Source organism: Protopterus annectens, chromosome 9.part0 (assembly GCF_019279795.1).
Source record: "Protopterus annectens isolate FY-2018-M chromosome 9.part0, PAN1.0, whole genome shotgun sequence".
Lineage (NCBI taxonomy): Eukaryota > Metazoa > Chordata > Ceratodontiformes > Protopteridae > Protopterus > Protopterus annectens.
This window is the reverse complement of record NC_056743.1, coordinates 678,118,654-678,142,439: the sequence shown is the minus strand read 5'-3', so window position 1 is coordinate 678,142,439 and position 23,786 is coordinate 678,118,654. Positions and strand designations below refer to the sequence as shown.

Here is a 23,786-nt window from a genome sequence, read left to right as displayed (position 1 = left end):
TGCTACTATTTAATTTGTGATGAAATTCATTCAGTGCTTCCACAGACCCCTTCCATACAAAGAAAAGGTCATCTACAAACCTCTTGAAAAACACAATATGTGGGTCACCAAGGATAAACTTAATTTCAAACGTTGCCATAACCAAATTGGCGTAGCTATTTGCACAACTGGTGCCCATAGCTACGCCCTTCAGTTGTTTGTAACAGGACTGTTTGAACAAAAAAATGTTGTTCTCCAGTACTAATTCTAGCAGAAAATATAATAAATCCACTTTGATATGGTTGCACTTTACTTTTTCAGTTAAAAAACATTTCAAGTTACTAATTCCTTCATCGTTTGGTATACTTGTGAACAATGAAACAACGTCCATAGTCACAAATATAATATTACCAAAGTTTGTTACTTCCGCCATTTGTTTATAGAATTCCCTCAAAAACTGCTCAGTGTCTCTTAGCACTGGATCATGTATATCCAAAACCTTTTTCAATTCATGATCAAGGTAAATTGATAAGGGTTCAGTCACCCATCCAGCTCCAGACACTACAGGTCGCATTGCTGGTGTTTGAGGGTTTTTGTGTATTTTGGGTAGACCAGTTAACATAGGTATCATAGGTGCCTCTACTGAAAAATAGTTATATAAATCTTCAGAGAGAAGGCCCAAACATTTACACTCATGTAGGCTCCGACTCAGGCTTTGTAGTATTTCATCAACTGTCTCTACGGATATCACTTCATATGATGAATCATTCAAGAGCTCTAACATCTTCATTTCGTAGTACAAGCTGTCCATCACCACTACTGGTCCTCCTTTGTCTGCGGCTCTAATCACTATTTGGCTATTGTTTCGTAAATTCTGTAAAGCTTGACGTTCTGCTTTATTAAGATTTCCATTACCAATTGATGTTGCACTACTAAAGCCTTCATAGAGATCCTTCTCAACTGCTCTCATAAATATTTCCAAACTCGGTTGGAGGTGGGAGGTGAAGACACTTTTTCTCTTGAACTCATTTTCAACATGTGCATAAGTTGCACTATTGGAATCCTTAAAAAATAACTTGAGAGCAATTTTCCTTACAAACAGTCTAAGTGATAAAACAGCTTGACTGATATCCAAATTAGAACTCGGAATGAATGACAAACCTTTATTTAACACTGCAACTTCAGACACATCCAATCTATATTTCGAAATGTTATATACTAAACTTGATTGTTCCAATATTTTGGTAGTGTCCGTTGCTGTTGGCCTATATGATACTCCTTCCTCTTTGCCCCCCTGTCGTTTTCCATGTCTAATGATCTCTTTCTCCCTGTTCTGATGGGTAGAGGAAAATCCACATTATTTTCTAGTTGTATTTTCCTTCGAACTATACTCGATAAACTAGTTGAAGGTATACTACCTTGGGCAGTCTTAGCATTCAGAGGATTAGTGTTGTGTATATATATATATATATATATATATATATATATATATATATTATTTCGAAAAAGAAAGTACGAACCCAGTTAAACGAAAGTGCACTGTCGGAAATACTGGTTCACTGAACTAGTAATAAAAACAAAAAAGGAAATGCTGCAAAGGTAATTTTGCAGGGGGGCAAGCATCCCTCTGTACCCCCCACATCCCCCCTACTTTAAATATACCAACTCCAAGATTGAACAACAGTGGGTAAACTGGTATATTCCGTTATCTCCAGTGTAGCACACTTCGGTGCTGCAGTGTTTCCTTTTTTTGTTTTTATTACCTGTTCGGTGAACTGATATTCGCGGAAGTGCACTTTCATTTAAGTGCACTTTCACGTAATTGGGTTTGGTTCGTACTTTTCTTTTTCAAAATAATGAGGTCTCCGCAAAGAAAAGTAGACCCATATATATATATATATATATATATATATATTTATATATATATATATATATATATATATATATATATATATATATATATATATATATATATATGTACATATATATATATATATATATACACATATATATATATATATATATATATATATATATATATATATGTACATATATATATATATATATATATATATATATATATATATATATATATATATATATATATATATATATATATAAAGTTCAAACACACACACACACACACACACACACACACACACACACACTGGATATAAAAAGTCTAGTCACACCTGTTAAAATGCTGGATTTCTGTGATATAAAAAACGAGACCACAATAAATTGTTTCAAAACTTTTCCCACATTTAATGTGACCTATATCCTGTACAATTCAATTGAAAAACAAACGCATCTTGTTAGGGGAAAAAATATAAAAAATAAAAAAATGCACAATAAGCTGGTTGCATAGTTGTGCATACCCTTAAACTAATACTTTGCTGAAGCAGCTTTTCCTTTAATTACAGCACTCAGTCTTCTTGGGTAAGAGTCTATCAGCATGGCACATCTTGACTTGGCAGCATTTGTCCACTCTTCCTTGCAAGAGTGCTCCAAATCTGTCCGATTACGAGGACATCGTTTGTGCACAGCCCTCTTCAGGTCACCCCCACAGATTTAGGTCTTGGGCCAAAAGTGACTGATATTTGGAACTGTTCATAATTCCCACCAGCTTGACTAAAGCCCCAGTTCCAGCTGAAGCAAAGTAACCCCAAAGCATGATACTGCCACCACCATACTTCGCATCGCCAAAAGAACACCATCCTCACAGTCAAGTGTTGTTTTTGCGCCAAACGTACCTTTTGGAATTCTGGCCGATAAGTTCAAGCTTGGTCACATCAGACCATAACACATTTTCCCACATGCTTTTTGGAGACTTGATGTATTGTTTTGCAAATTTTAGCCGGGCCTGGATGTTTTTCTGTGTAAGCAAAGGCTTTCATCTTGCAACCATAGCCCATAGCCCAGACATATGGAGAATACGGGAGATTGTTGTCATGTGTAATACACAACCAGTGCTTGCCAGAAGTTCCTGCAGATCCTTCAGTATTGCTGTAGGTCTCTTGGCAGCCTCTTTTCGACTTGTCTTTTCATCAATTTTGGAAGGACGTCCAGTTCTTTGCAATGTCACCGTTGTCCCATATTTTCTCCACATTTTGATGACTGTCTTCACTGTGTTCCATAGTATATCCAATGCTGTGGACATGTATTTTTGTACCCTTCTCCAGACTGATACCTTTCAACAGTGAGTTCCCTTTGATGCTTTGTAAGCTGTCTGTGAACCATGGCTTTTGCTGTAGCAGGCAACTGAGTAAATGTTAGGAAAATCTTACTAGAACAGCTGAACTTTATTTGGGGTTAATCAGAGTCTCTCTAATTGATGGCAGGTGTGTACCCAAGAAGACTGAATGCTGTAATTAAATCAAAAAGTGCTTCAGCAAAGTATTTAAGGGTGTGTACTCTTATGCAACCAGCTTATTGTATGTTTTTTTATATTTTTCCCCCTAATAGATCAATTAAATTGTACAGGCTATAGGTCACATTAAAGGTGGGAAAAATTTTGAAATGGTTTGTGGTCTCTTTTTTTATATCACAATAACCTGGCATTTTAACAGGGGTGTGTAAACTTTTTTTTATATCCACTGTTTTATATATACATACGTATACACACATACATTATATATGCATATATATATATATATATATATATATATATATATATATATATATATATTTACATACATTATATATACATATATATATGTGTGTGTGTGTGTATGTGTATATATATATATATATATATATATGTATATGTATGTATATATATATATATATGTGTGTGTGTGTGTGTGTGTGTATATATATATGTAGATAATGTATGCACACATACTTACACACGTATAGCTTTAGAGTTTATATGTATGTGTCCACAAAACTATAGAGTTAACAATATGTACATACAAGTGTACATATAAACATTCATTTATACAAGTATATGAAGTGGCACAGCGACTTGGGCTCCCAGCTCATGTTAAGAAGTTTTTCAGTTAGATTATTTTATCTGTATTGCCTTGTGTGTGAAACTTGCATATCTCACTGCATCCTTGTGTTTTTTTCTCCTTTTGTGCTCCAGTTTCTTCCCACCTTCCAAAGGTGAATATGCATTTTCCATATTTCCCATAGGTGCGCACATAGCGTTTGAGTGGATGCATTTCACAATTGACAGGCACCTTGTCCAGAATGTGTTTGTGGCTATTGCTTATTGTAAAAAGATAAAACTAGAAAACTGATGACTGTATATGTTATACAGGTAAATTTTATATAAGCCACAAGAGTAATAAGAATAATAAAGTATGTGATGCCTTTTTTTGCTGCTTCTGTTTCACTATCTGTCTGGCCTCATCCATTTTAGGTACTTAAATGACAAAAAGCACAGCTTTTCTAGTGAGACACTTTACTGCAACAGTACCCTAAAATATCTCTGATCAGTATGTTATTGTAAACCTTTCCTTCCACAGGGCTAGGACGGTGGACCAATCCCGAATATCTACAATTCGTTGCTATTCTAGAAGAAACTAAGAAAAACAATTCCCTTGAAAATAAGGTACGTTTCTTACTAACTGAAGATATGTGTAGAATTTCTATTTTGTCCACTTAGGGTGAGATGACAGTGGAATGCAAAAAGTGTTCACTGTTAACTTTGGCACAAGCTGACTTGATTAACCCAGTGCAGTTGACACAGATTTCTAATAGTCTGTATTTAGAAATGAAGCAAATGCACTGTTAGAATATTATGTTTGTTTTATGTTGGTGTTTGATACTAATCTTTCTTTAGAAGGCTCATTGTAGCAGGTAAATCGTAACATCTTGATACCCATCTGACTCATATCTTCATTTAGTGGCAGCCTTTCTGTGAGAAGCCAGTTGTGGTCTCATGCTAGTGTGGTGCTGGCTTAGGTAGGCTTGAGGTTCCCTTTTATGTAGCCTGCGTTGTTTGTTATCTTCATTTTCTCTCACCCTTTTGAACGCTGCACATCTCCCACTGTGTGTCAGGAAGCTTTTGATGTACTTCAGCCGCATTTTATTCTCAAAGTACTTCTTTTTTTTGGTTTTGAAGTGTTTAGTTTTTGCTCCTTTGATCACTGTAGTTTAAAATCATCATTATTTGCTAACTTGGTTAATACAATGAAACTCCGACAAATAATCCTTAAGGGTTTGAATTCTCGTTTTTGTATGCCCTGAACATAAAGTAGAGCAGAATTGAGGAGGCAGAAATGTTTTAACTCTTATTGTTGTTTTAATTTTTGTTGTCACTGTGAGAGTGTCATTAGGCTTGAGACCTGTTCTTAGGTAGGCTCCAAGTGGTATCTGTACTGACTGGGAGAAATTTGAGCCTGATGCACAGTTTTGAACACATGACCCTTTGATTTGTGCAGAAAATAAGTCAAGCATCCAGTATTGCCAAAAAAAAAAAAAAAAGCTAGGGCTTCAGGAAAATGTTTCCTCCTTTTGTATGGGATTGAAATCACTGTCCTACCACAATGGAGGGGGAATGGAGCTCATGTGAAGAGCTTGAGAAACAGGCAGTGGTAATGGACCTGGAACTGGATGCTTTGGCAGCACAGGCATGAAGTAATTGTTGAATTGCAGTAAGGCGGGCTAGATGTTGTTAAAATGGTTAAGGTACTTGGCACCAAAACAGTCTGCTTTTTTCTGAATAACTTAACGGATGAAATATTTTGTGATCTGTTACTTCACAAGGAAATATTGTACTTGCTGCGTTATCACTTGTTATCCCTAGTAAACAAAAGAGCTTGGAGCTTGAATGTCTCTTAGAGCAAGCATGAAGAAATGATCGTTGTGGCCAAGGAAAGCAGAAATTAAGGACAAAATAGGAGTGTTCAGGATTATGCTGCAAATTAAACATGTAATCCTTGTTTTTCATACAAAAGGTGTGAAGCTAGATACAAATAAGTAAATAAAAAGACAAAAATCTAGGGAGCTATGTGAATTAGGGCTTAAATGTTTAAACTACTGGGTTTTAAAGTAGAGGAAACCTTGTCCATTATTCATATAGGAAACTAATATTTTTAGATGTGAAATTTTTTATTTTTATTTCTGAAGAGACAGTTTGTGTGCTTTGGTAAGTCTTTGCTTTTACTGACTGCAGTATGAGGTTTAAAACAATATACATTGTAAGAGCATTGTGCAGTACATGACTGAAAACTGCAGTATGGTTCATAATGTAACGCAAAACCATTGAAACATATCATTTGGTGGATAGAAAGCCTTGGCTTCATTAAAAGTACCAAATATATTTAATGGCAGATGGGTGTAAAGGAGCTTTCTCTTATTGGAATAATCTGAAAGCCTTTTGAATGAGACTTTTGGAATTTAATTTCCAGTTTTTTAAATTTGAATTGTTTTAATTGAACTTATTTTCTGTTGAATAAATTGCCATTAAATGCATTGTAGTTAATATGGAGAAAGGTTGCATTGTAAATTATATGATATAGTGAACAGAATGTGACCAGGATGGTCATTGTTGGTTACATTGCTCTGTAATTGAGGAAAAAAGTGATATTGATTCATCTTAAAACAAGAATATTGGAAATTTAAAAAATGCCGTAAGCAACAGTTATGTATCTGTATAATGCTGTGCATGGAATGAGGAAGGTGAACAGAATGAGCATTTAAATTAAACTAAATCTGTCTGTTGCAACTACAGAGAAGATTAAAACTACTAAAATATATATTGCAAATGGAAGAAAAAGGTAAAAGATCATCTGAATGTATTACAGAAGAAGAGGAGGAAGGTGGTACTAAAAAAGATTAAGAAACATGAAAAAGGCTGACATTAAACACAGTTCTGTAAAATGATAATTTAAATGTTAATTTTTAAATCTAAAAGTGCAAGTCATATGAGAAGGCTCATAAAGTGTGATATTTCAGTCAAGCTATGATCAAGATGTGGGGGCTTTTTGGGGGAAAATGGCACTATAGGATATTCATCACAATATGGTGAGAGAGGCATATCCAATGAAATTGAAGACCAAGTATTGTGGTGCCATTGTACAAAAACAAAGGAGGCAGTCCAGAGAAGTAAAAATCATTGCGCACTGCGTGAAAGTGCTGGAGATGATGATTAATAGATGAATACACAGAGGAGTAGCAGAAAGTCGGATGGGAGATGAGCAGTTTGGATTCAGCTCATGATGTAACATAACTGATCCAATATTTGCAGTGGAAAAGAAGGGTGAAGATGTCCCACCTGTCATTCCTAGACTTTGAGAAATCATACAACAGGGTTCCAAGAATGCTGAATTGGGTAAGTTGTGCAGTGGTTTGCAGTCCCAGAAACATTGGTAGAATTAGTGCAGGGTTTGTACACTGACCTAATTAACAAATGTGCAAACAGTATTTGAACTGTTGGAGGGGTTCCTAGTGGATTTGAATGTGCATCATGGCTCTGCTCTGAGCCCACTGCTGTTCATATTACTGATTAAACAGCATTAGCAAATGGGTCAGAGGGGACAGGTTGACAAACTGCTGAATGCAGACAGTGTACCTCTGCTACAAACAGACTCTGAACATGAACTTCAGCTAGTGATAAGAGACTGGATTCAAAATTCTTAGGACAGAACCCTGTCCAGTTGGGATGGTGGTCATGGCAGCAAATGGGGTGGGGGGGTCAGAAGAAGCTTAAAATATTTATTGGATGGAGTGGTAAATAGCCTTTAAAGACAAATGTAAAAAAGAAAATTTGTGATAGTAATACCAGAGAACATCAAGATACAGAAAGAACTTGAATATAAGATTGTTAGATGTTAAATACTTTCATTGTCTTAAAATAGAAAAAAAGCTGTATGAAAAGAGAAGGCCAAAAATTAAAGACTTGTTCAAAAATATTTTTGAAATGCAGAAAAGAAGTTAGTTTTTGGAAAAGACTAAGGTGGAGAAAATTTTGATGGATAGGTGATTTAATGAGGAAGGTGAAATGGTAATGAAGCAATGGCAATTACTACGTGTGTAAAGAAAATATATAGGGGAAAAAATATTAAGCTGACAACACTTTGTGCTGTTCTGCGGACATTTTTTATTATCAAATTAATGAGTTTAGCATTTTATTAGAAGGATTAAAATGTGAGAATAGAAGCAGACAAAGCCAGGTATAGATGGTTTGTTATAGATTCCATCAAAATATGGTTATAAAAGGTGAAACCTGTTTTTTGCATGTGTTGAATGGTTTGAAATGGTTGTATGTATGTTCAAATAGTATTTACATTTGTATGGAAAAAGTGAGAATAAGTGGTAACCATTTGCTATTCAGACTCTCATAATTATGAATTCTGGAATAGCAAGACAGTGAGTGAAAATGGGAACTTCACAATTCTGAGGTTGCTGTCAGAGTTTATATATATAAGCTTGGGGTGCAGTAGTAAGAATTTGGTGGGACCATCTACATGTGTAAATGAGGTATTACGGTGGAAACTGGTGGAGGATGCAAAAGCAGAATACCATGTCTCTAATAGTTTGTTTGTGTCTTTCGGCTTTTCCCGGTTAGGGGTCGCCACAGCGGAACTCCGGTCCGCTAATGATTGGTAGTGGATTTTTACATACCGGGTTACCAGCCCTGACGCACAACCTTCAACGAAGGCACGCCACATTCACGTATGCCTCCACACAGAAGACGCTCTAGCTGAGAATCGAATGGGACAACGTCTTGCTATGAGGCGACAATGCTACCACAGCACCACCACTCTAATAGTGTGTCTGATTAATTATTTGTCCCCTTTTTGGATTCTCTTACTGTAAGCCACGGTTGTATTATTTAATATTCTTTCTTTTCCTTTCTTCTAATTTGTGTTTTTATTTCTTCTCATTCACTTTCACATCATATTTTGGTGGTTTGTATCTTCACCTCCTTTGCATTTTTGCTCTGCTTTGTCTGGGTCAGTCTGTACCCCCAATCTGCACACTTTCTATTCTTTTATCTTTCCCTTGCCCACTGTAAACTTAATGCATTGTTTTTTCAGATAATGTGATTAGCTCTCTGGGAACCCTAACATGTTCAATGTAAAAAGTACTGTTTCAGTAGCCTAAGCTACTTTGAGTCTTATCTTGTTGTAACTGGCCAGCTTACATAAGAGTGCATAGCTTTTCAGAGTTTATTTCTCGCTGAAGAGTGCTGCTTCGGCAAGCCCCATTAAATTGTTGTTTGGGTAGTGATTCTTCAGAGCTGGGCAGGTAAGTTCCTTGTTGGGGAAAACTTTCCAATAAGCAACAATTTTTTGAGGAATACCTGTGTTTTCTGAATGATTTATTGTATGTAGCAAAGAGACTTATTGCTGTGGGGACTGTTATTTCATTTCTAAGGAAGTTGACATGTAAATGCCTATGCGAACTTTTTGTGGAAAAGTTTAGTTTTTCCGACTGGAATTTTAGTCGGAATTTGAATGTTTGTGTTTTTGGGGGGGACACTGTACTTTGGGGGTGGTGATCTGTGGTTAGCTTACCTCAGAACCACTTGTCTGCTTTAACCTTTACTAACTTGTTCAGGTTCCAGTATCCACTTTCATGGTCTCTTTCTTGGCTTACCAATGGAGCAGCCTTCTGTTTCCACCATCTTACCTTCCCATGTTAGCAAGAAGAAGAAAGTTGTCGAGGTGTCTTGGGTATCAGGCCAGCTCTTGTTTTATCTTGACCACTAGTAGTTGACTCTGCTTTGGCAGCTTGTTATTTGTTGGGTAGCTCATCTTTTCCCCCCTGATCCTCTTGGTGTAACACATGCAGCCACCTAAGATTATGGGGGGGTAGTCACATCATCTGCAGCTGTAGGGTTGCTCTTTCTGGGCAAGTGCGAGGCAATTTTTCAGTCTCGGGGAAAGGGGAAGGAAACTGTTCTCTTAGCTGGGGTAGGGAACTTGTACTTGGGACTAGAATGTTTGATGAGAGTTTGCCTTTTTCCAAGAAAACGTCCAGGAAAGGTGAACATAGTGAGAGACCTTTTCCCATGTCCTGTTACTATTTTCATGGATCACAAAGACTTTCTAGGATTTGCTAAGGAAGTCATTAATACCTTTTTCTTGTCTTCTGTTTCATTAGGCAAGAAAAGCAAGAGTTCCCTCTTTTTCTGATGAGGATTTTCATTCAGAAGAGCAGTCATGGAAGGGTTGCATCTCAGGAATTTCTTCACATTCTGAGTTCTCTAATTCTTAGGAAAGTATGGGTTCAAATTTCCCGACTTAAGATTTATCCTTTTCTGAAACTTTTAAGATGAAAGAGTTTTTTCAATAGGAGCAGAATGAAATTCCTGCAGCACAAAAAATTTATTATGAATTGTTACTGGAAATGCTAATTTATGTAGCTATCCTCCCTATGGTGCCTGTTTAATAGAATGTATTTAACTTGCCTGATGGTCAATGTCCTGCTGCTAGGAAGTCTGACAGATTATACAAGGTGTCAGAGACGTTTAAGCTTTTACTTTCTAATGCTAGAGCAGATCCTGTTGTGATTTCTCTTTCAAAATCTGTGAAACAGATTACTGTTTCTAATCCCATTCCCCTAATAAGGATGGGAAAGCATTGGATAAGTTGGGAAAGACTTTATATTCCTCTAGTATTTTGTCGCTCATAATTTTAAACTGTCAAGGTCATATGCTAAAGTTTTTGATTTTAATCTTTAAGAACATGCAGAAGTCATTGCTTAACCTCCCTTCATTTCTTCTGAGGTAAAATTCTTTCACTGCCTTTCTTTCATCTGAATCTCAAGTTGATTCCTCCGATAGAGATGCTGTACCTGGGTCAGTATTGAAACGACTGTCATGACTTTGTTCTCAACTGACATTTTAAATTCTGTCACATATGTAAGAAGTACTAGTTGGTCATTCTGTAGATGAGGTGATCAAGAAGTGTGATGAATGGGGAAAGTTGATTCAAGGAGTTGCTCAGATTTTTCAACTCTCCTTTCTTCCTCAGCTTCCTTTTTCAATAAGTGTTTTTTTAAGCAGCAAGATGCAAATACACATGATTTTAAGGCACTTGCAGGAAAGCTCCAAAAATAGGAAAATTTGCCCAAAATCAAGGACAGTCCACCCAGTCAGCATGACTGCTTCCCTGTTCAAACTTGACCCCCCCCCCCCAGCAGCTTCTCCATTTCCCTTGAAGCAACATCTTCCCTTGTGGTACTAGAGTGTGACAGACAAATGGGTTTTGAATATAATTCAACAAAGATGCACTTGATAATTGGAATACCTGTGTGTGTTCTCAGGGAATCCTCAGTGCCCTGTGCACCAAGTCTCCATGTCTCCTATTCTTATTTCCCCACACCTTTTGCAGTCTGACACTGCAGATGCTTAAGACCTAATGTGAGGTGCAGACTCCAAATGGGTGAAAATGCAAGGTATGTGGAACTCTTTATGACAGAAAAAAGCAGCTAAATGTCAGGGAGATGTTGCCAATGATCAACACTTACAAGTGTGGTTTTTTTACCCATCTCTAGCCCTCAGGATACATACAAATTTACACAGACAACACCACACTGATGTGGTACATAAACAAAAGCTGGTACCAAGTAATATCCTTTCTGCAGACTGTGTGTACACATACTTGAAGATAGCAGTGTTCTTTTGGGTAACAGCTTTGAGGTCAAAAGCAAAGCTTATTGTAACTGTAGTACAAAAGAGGTTGTATACTGTGCTTCTTGTACCAACTGTGCAGTATTTTATATAAGTAGAACAAAAAGAAGGCTTCTTGAAAAGTATGAGCACTTTTTGGATATTAAGGAAGGGTGGATGGTCTTAAGCACATCAGTATGTAGCCAGATTTAATTTTCATTAGTTGAAAGGGTTACAAAAAATCCCATGGGGGTCAATGGGAAGAACAATTAGAAACAAGGGATTTGCTGAGGCAGCTCAAACTTAATGTGGACTACTCTCTGGTTTATTCAATTCACATTCACTAAGTGTTAAAATTATGCCAAACTCAATACTATTTTTTTAGTTCTTTTACTTAGCATTTTGTTAGATAATTGGATTTGTGTGTATATACATTGTTTTTAATTATTTGAAGCAATACATTTTTAATATATTGTTTAATGCATCTTACTTTATGGTTTTGTTTGTCATATGAATGCATACAACTAATGACCAATGAAAGGAGATTGAGGGACACCTGGTTTAGCAAATAGAGCTCAGTATGGGTTACAAGATTGTTCTGAAGAAGTCCCATACACGTTAAGGGATGAAAGCGCTCAGTTTTTTATTGCTTATCATTTTTATTCCGTGTGTTTAATACATTTGTGTCGTGTTTTCACTGCATCTTCTGATATGTCCAATTTGTTTGAGTTAATAGTTTGAGGTTTTTGGACATTGCTTTGCTCTTTGCAGACTTCCTGTGATAGCCTAGGAGATAGCAACTTGCTCAGTTTGTCTCTCTAAGCTTCATATATTCCTTCAGAGCACAGTTTGATTGCTGACAAGCTAAGGTGGTCCAGGACAGAACCCCAGTGAATGGAAACTTCATCATGGGGTCGTCAAATAATTGATCCAAGTATGGGGAACACCTCAAGTAGATCTGCTTGGCTCCTCTCGGAACAGAAAGCTTAAATTTTATTCCAGGACTTCTTATAAACAGGCTTGGAATACAGATGCCTTCTCATTCCCTGGGACGGGAATGCTCCTCTTATGCTTTTCCACCTTTCCTGCTGATGTCTAGGGTTCTTTTAAAGATCCAGAGGGAGTCCACAACAATTGCAGTGGTGACTCCCTTTTGGCCCAGGTGACAGTGTTTCTCCCTTCTTTTTAGTCTGGTCAAGAGTAGTTACTGCAGTCTTCCCCACCAACTGGTTTTGCTCATACAAGATATGGGGTTGTTTGGTACCACCCCAACCTGAAAACTCTTCATCTCCGTGCCTAGATGGACTTTTGATACTTGTTAGGCACCTTTTCCTGGGGCTGCACAGTCAAAAATATACTACTAAAAATATATATATGTACAAGTGAAAAATTTCTAGTTGGTGCCAGCCCAAGAATCGGAACCATTTTCAGGCCCAGCAGCCTCTTGTTCTTGATTATTTGTGCAAGTTACTCTTATTCTTCCATCAAGGTTCATTTGTTGGCCATTTCTGCTCTTCTGCCCTTAGATCCCTCTTCTAACAATTTTCAAGTTAAACAGTTTTTGAAAACATTGCAGTGCATTTCTCCACCAAGGAAATAGATGCTTTATCCTTGGGATCTTAACTTTGTGCTTTGATGCGGCCCCTCAGGCTAAACTGAAGTTCTTAAAAATGTAAGACTGTTTTACTCATTGCTCTGACTTTGGCTAGGAGAGTATCTGAGTGGCAAGCATTTATGGTGAGTCAGCCTTGCCTCATTTTTTCACAAGGATGGGATTTATTTGAGAAATAATCTTTCTTTTTATCCCTAAAGTGGTCTAGAAGTTTATCATAAGACAGACTTAATATCCCTGTCTTCTTTCCTAAAAGCAATAAAAAGGGAGAAAAGATTCTTATCACTCTAGATATCCATGTGCAACACCAGTACTACCTAGACAAAAATCAACTCTTCAAGAATGCTGATCTGTTCCTCTCCTATTAAGGTAAGAGGAAAGAGCAACAAGTGTCAAAGCAGTCTACAGTGCTCCTCTCCTCTACTCACTGTACACATTAACATAAGAAGCATTTTATAACCAGATACCTGAATTTCATTCATGGCTTGTCCACCACTCAGATGACTTTGTGGTACTAATGGAGACCTGGCTGAAAAATGAAACTAATGATAATGAGGTGCTTCCGCCAGATTAGAACATCTGTAAAGCTGGCGGAAACATGAGAGCTGGAGGAGTTGCAGTACTCTAAAAACACCCTTCAAGTCTCTCTCTCTCTTTTTTCTCTTTCTGTATCTAGCACATCTGACTGCTCAATTTGACAAGGCAGAAATCCTGGTTCAACTCTCAAACTAAACCAGCACACAAGTCTATGTACATTGCTACCAGGATGGATATAAACTCCTACAATCCTCTCAGTACAGAAGACGTCCTCTGCTGACTCGCCTCTAACATTCCTCAAGAAAAATTAATACTAAGTAACTGTTAATATTGAATGGCTTTCACTCTCCTCCGACAGCTCATTTCAAAATAAATTTGTACTGACTTACTCAACTGATCTCACTAAAATAGAGGACCAATCACAGACTGGAGCAACCATCTCCTTTTGTTTGCTTTAAGAAAACAAGCATCCAAAAACAACAACATTACAGTGTGGCACATAACCTCTCAAATGTCAAAAATGACACCTTCATTTCATACCTCAATCAGTATTACTGGACCATGCTAAAATATTTTTCCTCTTGATGACATGATATTTCACTTTTAACATTCCCAAGCATACTAAACAAACTAACTCCACTCATAAAAGAGACTAGTCCTTTCCTGCCCCTTGGCTGACCAAAAGTACCAATATCTCATGAAACTTTGATGTCCGGAAACCCTGGGCAGCAAATAAAACTCAAACTACCCATCAAAAATGTAAAGAACTGAGAAACATGAATAAATATAAAACTAAAATCAAATCTAATATTGTCATAATGGACCAGCTGTCTCTCCTCCCTTGCAAGGTGTACTAGCCATCTCTCACTCTAACCACTATATTACAGATCTCCCTTACGGTGCCCTGCTAAGTCTCCTACCTTCAAGAGAAAAGATCCACCCAAAAGATCAGAAAACTGCAGCCAAAAAAAAGGCAATCCTGAAACTAAATGAAAGTATGTCCTTTAATACCTATACTGTGAAATATTGTCTCATTAGTGATAGTTACATGCTCATCTTGCTGGGGTGGCCTTCTCCCCTAGGAATCCCTCTGCATTCTGAAGTTGACTGAGGAAATCTGACCACAGAAAAAGGCATAGAAACCTACTGTTTTTTCATATATTCTTTATACTTAAAAGGCAAGTCACTGAGAGCAGACATGCTTTAATTATTACCCTCCTCTACTTCTTTATCATTTATATCTGTTTGGTTAACTTATTGTGTGCAATTTACCCCTGTAATTAAAACAGTGCTTCAGTACTTGCTGAAATTGCTGGCTAAGTGATTGTTTGTCTTTTGCTGCAGTATCTCTCAGATCTGTCTGTTCTCGCTCCATTTGCCCTTCACTTCACTCGGGCTCACTCTTCTCCCCTACCTCCATTCCCACCCACCCTTTACACCTAAACTTGTACTTTACTGGTCGAACTCACATTACGCACTAACCAATCAAGCTACAGTAATCATACAGAGGGATCCTCCTCTAATTGAGCAAGTCCTAAGCCCACTCTACAACGATTACACTAATAATTCCTTATATAGGTAATTTGCAAGACTCGCTAATAAACTCCTTAGTTATAAAATTAACCCCTTCAGAACTACAATATGCTACCATTATACACTGCACTAATGATTTACCTGTCAGTACTAGTTCATGTAACCTCCTATCACCATATACTAATTGACGAATATAATCCTGCTGCAATCCTCCACCCACAATATGTCAAGCTTAACATTAGATTATCCCCCTTTATCATCAACACAACCTTCATATATCAAACCTCATTCACCCTACTCCCTCCACAATATACCCCCAAACTCTCCATGAATTACCATAAGAACTTAACTAAACTAACAAGATACATAGCTAACTTAGCAGCAAAAATTACCCATAGTGGTGACATTCACCCAAACCCTGGACCTGTAAAATCTTCTACCAATATATCCCACTAACAGCAAACTAAACAGTCATTTAATTTAATAAACCATCCCAAAAAAAAATAACTGACCTACTCCCTTTAAACATAAATATCAGAAGTATCACAAACAAGATCCAAGACCTCCATGCCACACATTTGATCTACACACATCAAGCTTTAGTAACTGAGACCTGGCTTAAACCAGAAACTAGGGATGATGAAAGTATTGCACCAGGATGCAATATTCTGAGGGCTGATGGGACAAAAAGAGGGTGGAATAGCCATAATGTTTAGAAACAACCTTACTGTAGAACCCATATATCTCAATACCCCTAACATTGACAACACTGAAATGCTCTACACAAAACTAAAAATCAATTCTAATAAGTATATAAACATTATCCGATCCTACATAACACGTGAAGGCAACCTCACCACTACAGAAAAATACTACATTAGGCTTCAAACAACCTGCTTTGGGAAACCATTATCACTGGAAATTTTAACATTGACTGGTCTAGTTGTGACTCTCAAAACCCAACTATGCATACACCAACCAGAATTGACAAGTCATCTAACAATCCATCCTTGACTGGATACTAACCAATAGGCCATCATCCTCCTTTCACTGAGGCTGTCTCCCACTGACCACCTTCCAACCTTTTCTACCTAGACAACGTATCACCCCAACAAAACCCCAATCCTATAAACAAATAAGGAACAAGAAGAACTTTTAACACCCAAAACTTTACCTCCTACCTTAAACTTTGCAACAGGTCTCCACACAAACACCTACCCCAAGATGAAGCCATGAAATATGTTAACTTCACTTTCGTTAATATCTTGAACATCCATGCACCACCAGAACTGTAAAAATTAAATCCAACCGTGCTCCATGGCTAACTAAAGAAACGAGAGCATTACTAACTACAAGAGACAAAGCCTGGACACAATTCCAAAATAAAAAGAATGAAGTTTCCAAACAGACTTGTCAGGAGCTTAGAAATAAGGCAAAAAGACGAATCAAACTAGACAAAACTAACTACTATCTTAATATCCAACATGGGCACCATAAAAACCCTAAAACGTTCTGGTCTGTTATTAGAGGTCCTCCTGCCAGGGAATGCCAGCGCAGCCCTGCCCACCACTACCTCCAGCACTGACAACATAGCCACCCAGTTTAATTAATAAATACTTCACAGAAACAATTCTAGCCTATCACATAACTGTAGCTCCACTCATTCTTCAACCCCACCTACTTTCACTAATTATAATAATAATGCATTCTACTTCCAACCCATCTCAACAGACATGATAAAAAAATTGCTTAAACTAAAACATACCACCCTAGCAGCCAATAAACTACCCTCACACTATTGCTTACCCTGTATCCATACTTGTTAACAGATCAATATCTGAAAATCAGTATATGGAAAACATTGTACATTTTCCCCTTACATAAAGGAGGTACTTCAACTGAAGTGTCTAGCCATACTCTCTCCCCTGGCAAAAATTCTCGAAAGAGGTGTACATACCCAAATCATGCACTATTTATTAAACTAACAAACAACAAACTGACACTTAGCATGGTTTCTGACCATGCCGTAGCACCACCACAGCTCTGTTATCCTTTAGTCATACTGTTAATCTTCATAGAAACAATGGAAAATTTGTTTCGATATTTCTTGATCTTTCTAACGCTTTTGACATGGTCTCGCATAGCAAACTGATTAATGCATTAATTGAATTAAATCCAAGTCCAGCTACCACTGCATGGTTCCAAGACTACCTGTTAACAAGCCATGCAATGGCAGTAAGACCTCTCTTCTCTTCTGCCTGTCACAATTGGAGTACCTCAAAGATTAATCCTGGGTTCCTTACTGTTTTCCATATTGTACTAACAAACTTCATACTGCAACACAGCATGCATATGTCATACAGTACGCTGATGATTCTACATTGATATGTGCAGCATTATCACCCCAACAGCTGCAAATTATAACACAGGATGCTTTTTCAAAGGTGGAGATATGGCTGTCTAGCACCCAACTAATCCTAAACCCTAAAAAAAACTCAACTTATGATTTTTGAACCTACAAGACACACTTTGCCACTTCCTAATTTCAATATTCTGTCCTTAAACAGTACTATAATCTCAGCCATATCCCACACTAAATTACTGGGAGTAGTCATTGATAGTAACTTAAGATTTTGTATACATATTGCCCAAACAATAAAAAAGTACAGAAAAAGTTGGGTATGCTCTACAGAAACAAATATCTCACTAAATCTACTAAATAACTATTGCCCAAACACATCTTACCTCAACTCTGCTCTATGCCTCACCATTTCTCACCAACATAAAGAAATCTGACTAAACAAATTAGTCATGCTATAATAAAATTGCCCAGTTTGCCACAAACTTGCCACATAGGTCTCACCACTGCTCAGCACTCAAACTTGAATGGCTAGAACTTCCCCAACTTCTACTCTACAACCAACTCACCATTTTAAACTGCACAGATAAGACACCTTCACTCTCCAAAATCTCCTGCTACCTTACTCTTCTGACCGAGATCTGCATTCTAGAAATAAAAACCCTATTAACTACAGTTAAATCCAATAATTCTGCTGGTGGCTCCCTCTGTTCTAACTATATTGCCAAAATCTGGAACAGACTCCCTTCTGACATAACTAATGCCCTCTCCATTTTAAAAAGATACTCAAAGCACATCTGTTTTAAATCTTGGCTATGCTCATGCAATACACCTGGATAAACAACCACTTCCCCAATACACCTATAAAATATTTTTCCATCTCTGATCATGGGCTACAAAACCTGAAAATCAATATCTGTATCTCTCTCTAATGATTGAACTCTACTATTTGTCCATAGAAACATAACTGCACTATATTTGTAATCTAAATGTAACCTAGTGTATTGAAACTGTATACTCTTGAGCAGTAACTATATTTACACTGCTCAGTATTTGTGAACATTTCCATCTCTACTTTATTTTGTAAACATTTTACTTTTTTCACTGCCTTTATAGAAGTCATTTGCTGGTATGCTTTTATGTGTAATTTTTTTTACTTATTTATTGTACTTTTATGTAAATGTTTGTTACATGGAGCTTTTCTCCCCGGGCCTTTGCTGAAAAAGGAGTTTTGTCCAATTGGATTTTCCCAATTAACAAATGTAAAATAAATAAATTTGACAAAAAAAAACTACTACACAAATCTCCAAAGTAGTAATCACGAGAGCCCCAAATTATTATTGTCTTCTGTAAATCAGCTCCTTAACCCTGGCCACTCAATACAACCCTCACCGACATCTCCAGTGCATTTAACTCCCAACTGTATTAGTTCATTTTCATTATTACATTACTCCGTAACAGCAGCCAAAACAGTACTACAGCAAATTCCAACCCTCTAAATTCCCAAAAACCTCCCATTCCTCCATATCTCCACCATAAACAACAACAAAAAAAAAAAAAAACTTCTGCTCAAACTAAGACCTACCCCCCCTAGCACCTGACAACCTACCAGGTGATTATCTAAAACTTGCAGCAGCAGAGGCCATTGCCTACCGTATCAGTGAATCCTATGTACCACTTCTGTGGAGTAAATTCTACATTCTCCCATCAATAAAGGTTGTCAATCAACTGAGCTCACTAATTATAGACCCATCGCCATTCACTCCCCTCTCTCCAAGATACTTGAAAAATACATTCAGTCACAATTACTTCACTGTTTCACCCAAAAAACACTTCTGTCTCCGTCACAGTATTGTTTTTGCCCCCACCATAGTACATCCATGGCAATCCTTATCTTCATGAATGCAATCAGTGCAAACAGAGATGAAGGTAACCTAGCATTAGACCTCTTTCTCCGTCTCTTTAAAGCCTTTGATACTGTCTCACACAATTCTCCTACAAAAACTCTGTAACCTAAGACTTAATGGCCCCTCCTGCTGTTGGTTATCTAGCTGCCTTGTAATCACCATCAGGAAGTGAATTGGCTGACATCTCACTGTTTCTCCCCATAGCGGCTGGCGTTCCATAGGTATCTGTACTTGGTCCTATCCTGTCTAGCATCTTTGTTAATGACTTTGCCCTGACAAAATGATTCATCCATCACCTTCTTGGCAAAAAAAAAAAAAACTTGACTCCCTACAGTAGCTGATTCAAGAATCCTTTTCCTCAGCAAAAATTTGGATGATAATCAACCATCTGTTCCTCAACCCCAACAAAACAAAATTACTTTTCTTCATTCCAAAACACCTTGCAGTAAAAAGTCATCCTTTTTGTTACTTCCTCTTACAGCCTCAAAATGCAAGTGGTCACCCATACCCAATTATTGGGAGTTCATACAGATGAAGCCTTAAAATTCAATCTCCAAATAGATCACATAGTTAAAAAAAAAAAAGCCTCCAAAAACATGGCGCACACTCTGTGCAGAGCCAAGCCATATCTATCGAATGCAGCTAGATCTTACATCGCTGCACCCCTTCTACCTGCCCTTCTCTGTGCTGCACCAGTATCTACCTACATCTGACAAACGCATCTAAACAAGCTTGAACAGTGCTACATCAAGGTCACCAAATTTGCAGCCAACTTCCTCTAAAGATCACACCACTGTGTAACAGACACTCCAGTGGCTCACACTATCCTATCAGCTCATACTCTTAACTGTCCATAAGCTACTAAATAAACCAAATAACTGTCCATCCCTAAAAAAAACGAATACAATCGTACCACCAAACTAGGACTTTGAACTCTTCTGACAAAGCCGTAGTACTTGTATCCAAACCCAGCAACTCAGCTGGGTGCTCCCTGTACTTTCATATAGTGACTCCACCCCCTCACATTTAGATAAGAACCATTAGTAAAGTCCTTTAAGCTTAAATTAAAAGCACACCCACTCCACTCAAGGCACCGCAAATGCTCTCCACATTATTAAACCACTCTTCTGTCTTCTAACTGCTTTCTTTGCTGAACTCTTTAGCCCTTCTGAAACAGAGTACCTGCATAAAATTCCAACCTACAATATGTCTGACTACTGTATCAGTAATGTAATGAATAACTACCATTCTAAGCTAATGTTCGTTTTGTATACAATTCCACTTTTTTTTCTCTCCCATGTTTATGCATGTACTGTTAAAAAGCCACTTCCCCCTGCTTAAGTGTATAGTGTTTATGTTGGATATCATTGTCAGTGTTCAGTTGTATTGTATTGTACTGGAGCTTTTCTTCCCAAGTCTTTGCTGAAAATGGGCCCAATTGGACTTTTCCCGGTAAATAAAAGCAATAAAATAAATTTCCGGATAGCTGTCTTAGGCTGTTGCCTTTTCTTATACGCTCTTTAATAAACCACTTCCATTCCACAAAGATTTTGGCTTCTACAGTATCTTTCTGGAAAGGGGCACACTTTATAAGTATTCTTGAGGCAGCAGCTTACTCCTCCATATGTACGTTTTATAAAGCACTACAAACTGAATTTATTTTCCAGGTCCAAAACAAACTTTGCTAGGAACATTCTCCCAGGGTTCCTGGAGTCTTCATTTATTGGCCTCCTCCCTTCTTAGTTTCTAAGCTTTGGCGGTTGTTTTTGTGTCTTTCGGCTTTTCCCGGTTAGGGGTTGCCACAGCGGAACTCCGGTCCGCTAATGATTGGCAGTTGATTTTTGCGCGCCGAGTTGCCAGCCCTGACGCACAACCTTCAACGAAGGTACGCCCATTCACGCATGTCTCCACGCAGAAGACGCTCTAGCTGAGAGTCGAACCGGACAGCAAGTTTCTGAGAGGCGACAACGCTACCGCAGCACCACCACCGCGGATAATCTACCCAAATAACTTGGACTGCTAGAACAGAGATCATTATATATTAAACATTAGTATAGTTGTGTAGGTAAGCCTACTGTAACCATAGATGTTGTAATAGGATCACTGTTGAAGTAGTTTCCCTCCCTCCAGCCCCCCCCCCCCTTATTTTACTTGTTTTTTCATTTTTTTTTCGCCAGCTTGTGGATGCATATATCTTTGTGTGTATAATTTTCTGTCCCTTTTGTTTTCTCCCAGTATTTTTTCAGGACTGTTGCCTCCCTTTATTCTACATGGTAAAACTCTGAAGAGATTTGCTGTGTCTTTTTTATAGAGCACCTGTCAAGCTCCAGACTGAGCACTGAGCATGTGGAAGGTGCCCAAAATCTTTTTAAACTAACCAGTCACATGGGGGTAGGACCCAAATAGATTAGGCTAGTGCAACAGTAATCTAGTAAAACATCTACTGTTGTTACACAACTGTACTTTATTCCAGGGAAGAGATTTGATGAGCTCTGTTATGAATCTGAAGTTGCGCTTAAAAAAAGTAGTTATTGACAGATTAATTTTATATATTTATGGCTTTTGGTGGAAAATTAAGTTGAACAAGCCTTCATTTTTACACTCTTTACATATTGATGACAGAAGAAGAACAAAATGAAGACAGTACATGCTCTCACTGAGGTCAGGGAAATTTGTGTGTATGTGAAGTAGAACAGAGTGTACAGTTGTAGAGAAAAAATAGTTTGCAGATTGCTGTTGTAGCATCAAGTAGCAGGTTTGTTGAAAGATCATGTCTGGATTAAAGATGGATTAAAGTTACTGTTTTGTGGGAAGTTATAGAGCTGGGAATTAATTTGAAGGCTTCTAAGAGCAGGATTGTAAGGGTTGGGGATTCATTAGATGAGCTAGCACTGAAAACACTGGCAGAAAAATGTCCATGGCTGTATTGTTTGGATATGTTGACGTCTGCAGCTAGCAGGGTGTACAGCTAGCATTGATTGTAATTTGTTGACATTCTGAATGCCTGTTTTATGACCTGTTTGGCTGTAAGGGTCAGAAATGTAAGTTTATAAAGCTAGGTGGGAAAACACTTGGGCCATAGTGAAACAAATGTGTAAAGACTGGCAAAAAGAACATAGTAGTTTAAAGTGCAGGGCTTTCAAAAGATAAATAGATGTAGCAGAAGAAGGAAAAACTGTTTGCCTGTTTTGCTCCTATTCCTGTATCAGAACCACAACCTTGGACTATGGTAATTCACCTGATTCCATTATATTATTTTACATTCCATTGACAGGAGAAGGACAAGCCTGTCCTTTAAGCGCATTTAACATGCTATATCTCCTCGTCCCTTCTCCACATTTTCCATGTCCTCTTGAAAGCATCTATGATTTGCCTGCCCACCTCCCATTCCATTAGCCCTGTCCAGGGTTTGCCTGTCCACCTCCCATTCCATTAACTCTTTCCGTGGTCATGCATCCCTCTGAAGACACGCTTTCAAAGATCATGGGATGACTTGGTCTCAACAGTCTGCTGCTTCTGCCCCCTTTACCTCCAAGTCCTTTTTGTTCAAAGTGATTCCTTTTTATCTGCTTGGCTTGTTCTTGTGCATCAGTGTCATGTCCTCCCATCTCCTCTGGTTTCTGACCATATGTTGTTCTTTCTGTCATATAAACCCAGTACACTAATCTTTTCTTTTGTACCTTCCAAAATTGCACACATTTTTCAAAAGTGGTCTCTCCAAGACCCTGTTGAATAGAAACATTGCATTTTTGCTTACGGAGTTTGTCCCTCTGAGAATGCACCCTTAGCATTCTGTTTGCTTTTGATGTTAACTTCTCACACATCTCATTATGGTCCGTTTCAGATATGATCAGTACATCTCAAATCATTTTCCTGTTTTGTCATCAGTTCCTCTTTCCTCAGCCCATATATCATAAAAGAGTTGTTTTGACCCAAGTCCAGTATTTGCTCTTGTCTACTTTGAACTGCCACCTTGCTGTAAACGTAGCTTTTCCTAAATAGACTTATGTTCATCATAATGATCACTGCTGCAATAGCCTTAGCTGTAGGGGTTGTATCCTGCCAAGGATATAACAGAAGGCCAGCCTCCAAAGCTTCTGGACATCTTCCAACCACCCAAATTGTCATGCAGCTCTATCTAAGCTGACTAAAAGACAACTGTGGGCACGAAGCCCTTCAGAGATTTACTGCTGATGAAGAGTACACTCCTCTGAGACTTTCAAGGATTGACAGTTGCTTTGCGCTTTTCTTTGCTGGACAGTTTGGCCCCCAGGGGAAAACCTCTATTTT

At 37.9% G+C, this 23,786-nt stretch overlaps 1 protein-coding gene across 1 annotated transcript in view; it reads left to right on the top strand.

Moving 5' to 3' along the window:
• ABHD16A (abhydrolase domain containing 16A, phospholipase) overlaps nt 1–23,786 on the top strand; it is a 527,648-nt gene that overhangs the window by 120,901 nt on the left and 382,961 nt on the right. Inside the window, exon 5 of the mRNA XM_044083280.1 lies at nt 4,452–4,537. Coding sequence (XP_043939215.1) covers nt 4,452–4,537 — 86 coding nt within the window. The remainder of the gene's footprint in view (nt 1–4,451; nt 4,538–23,786) is intronic.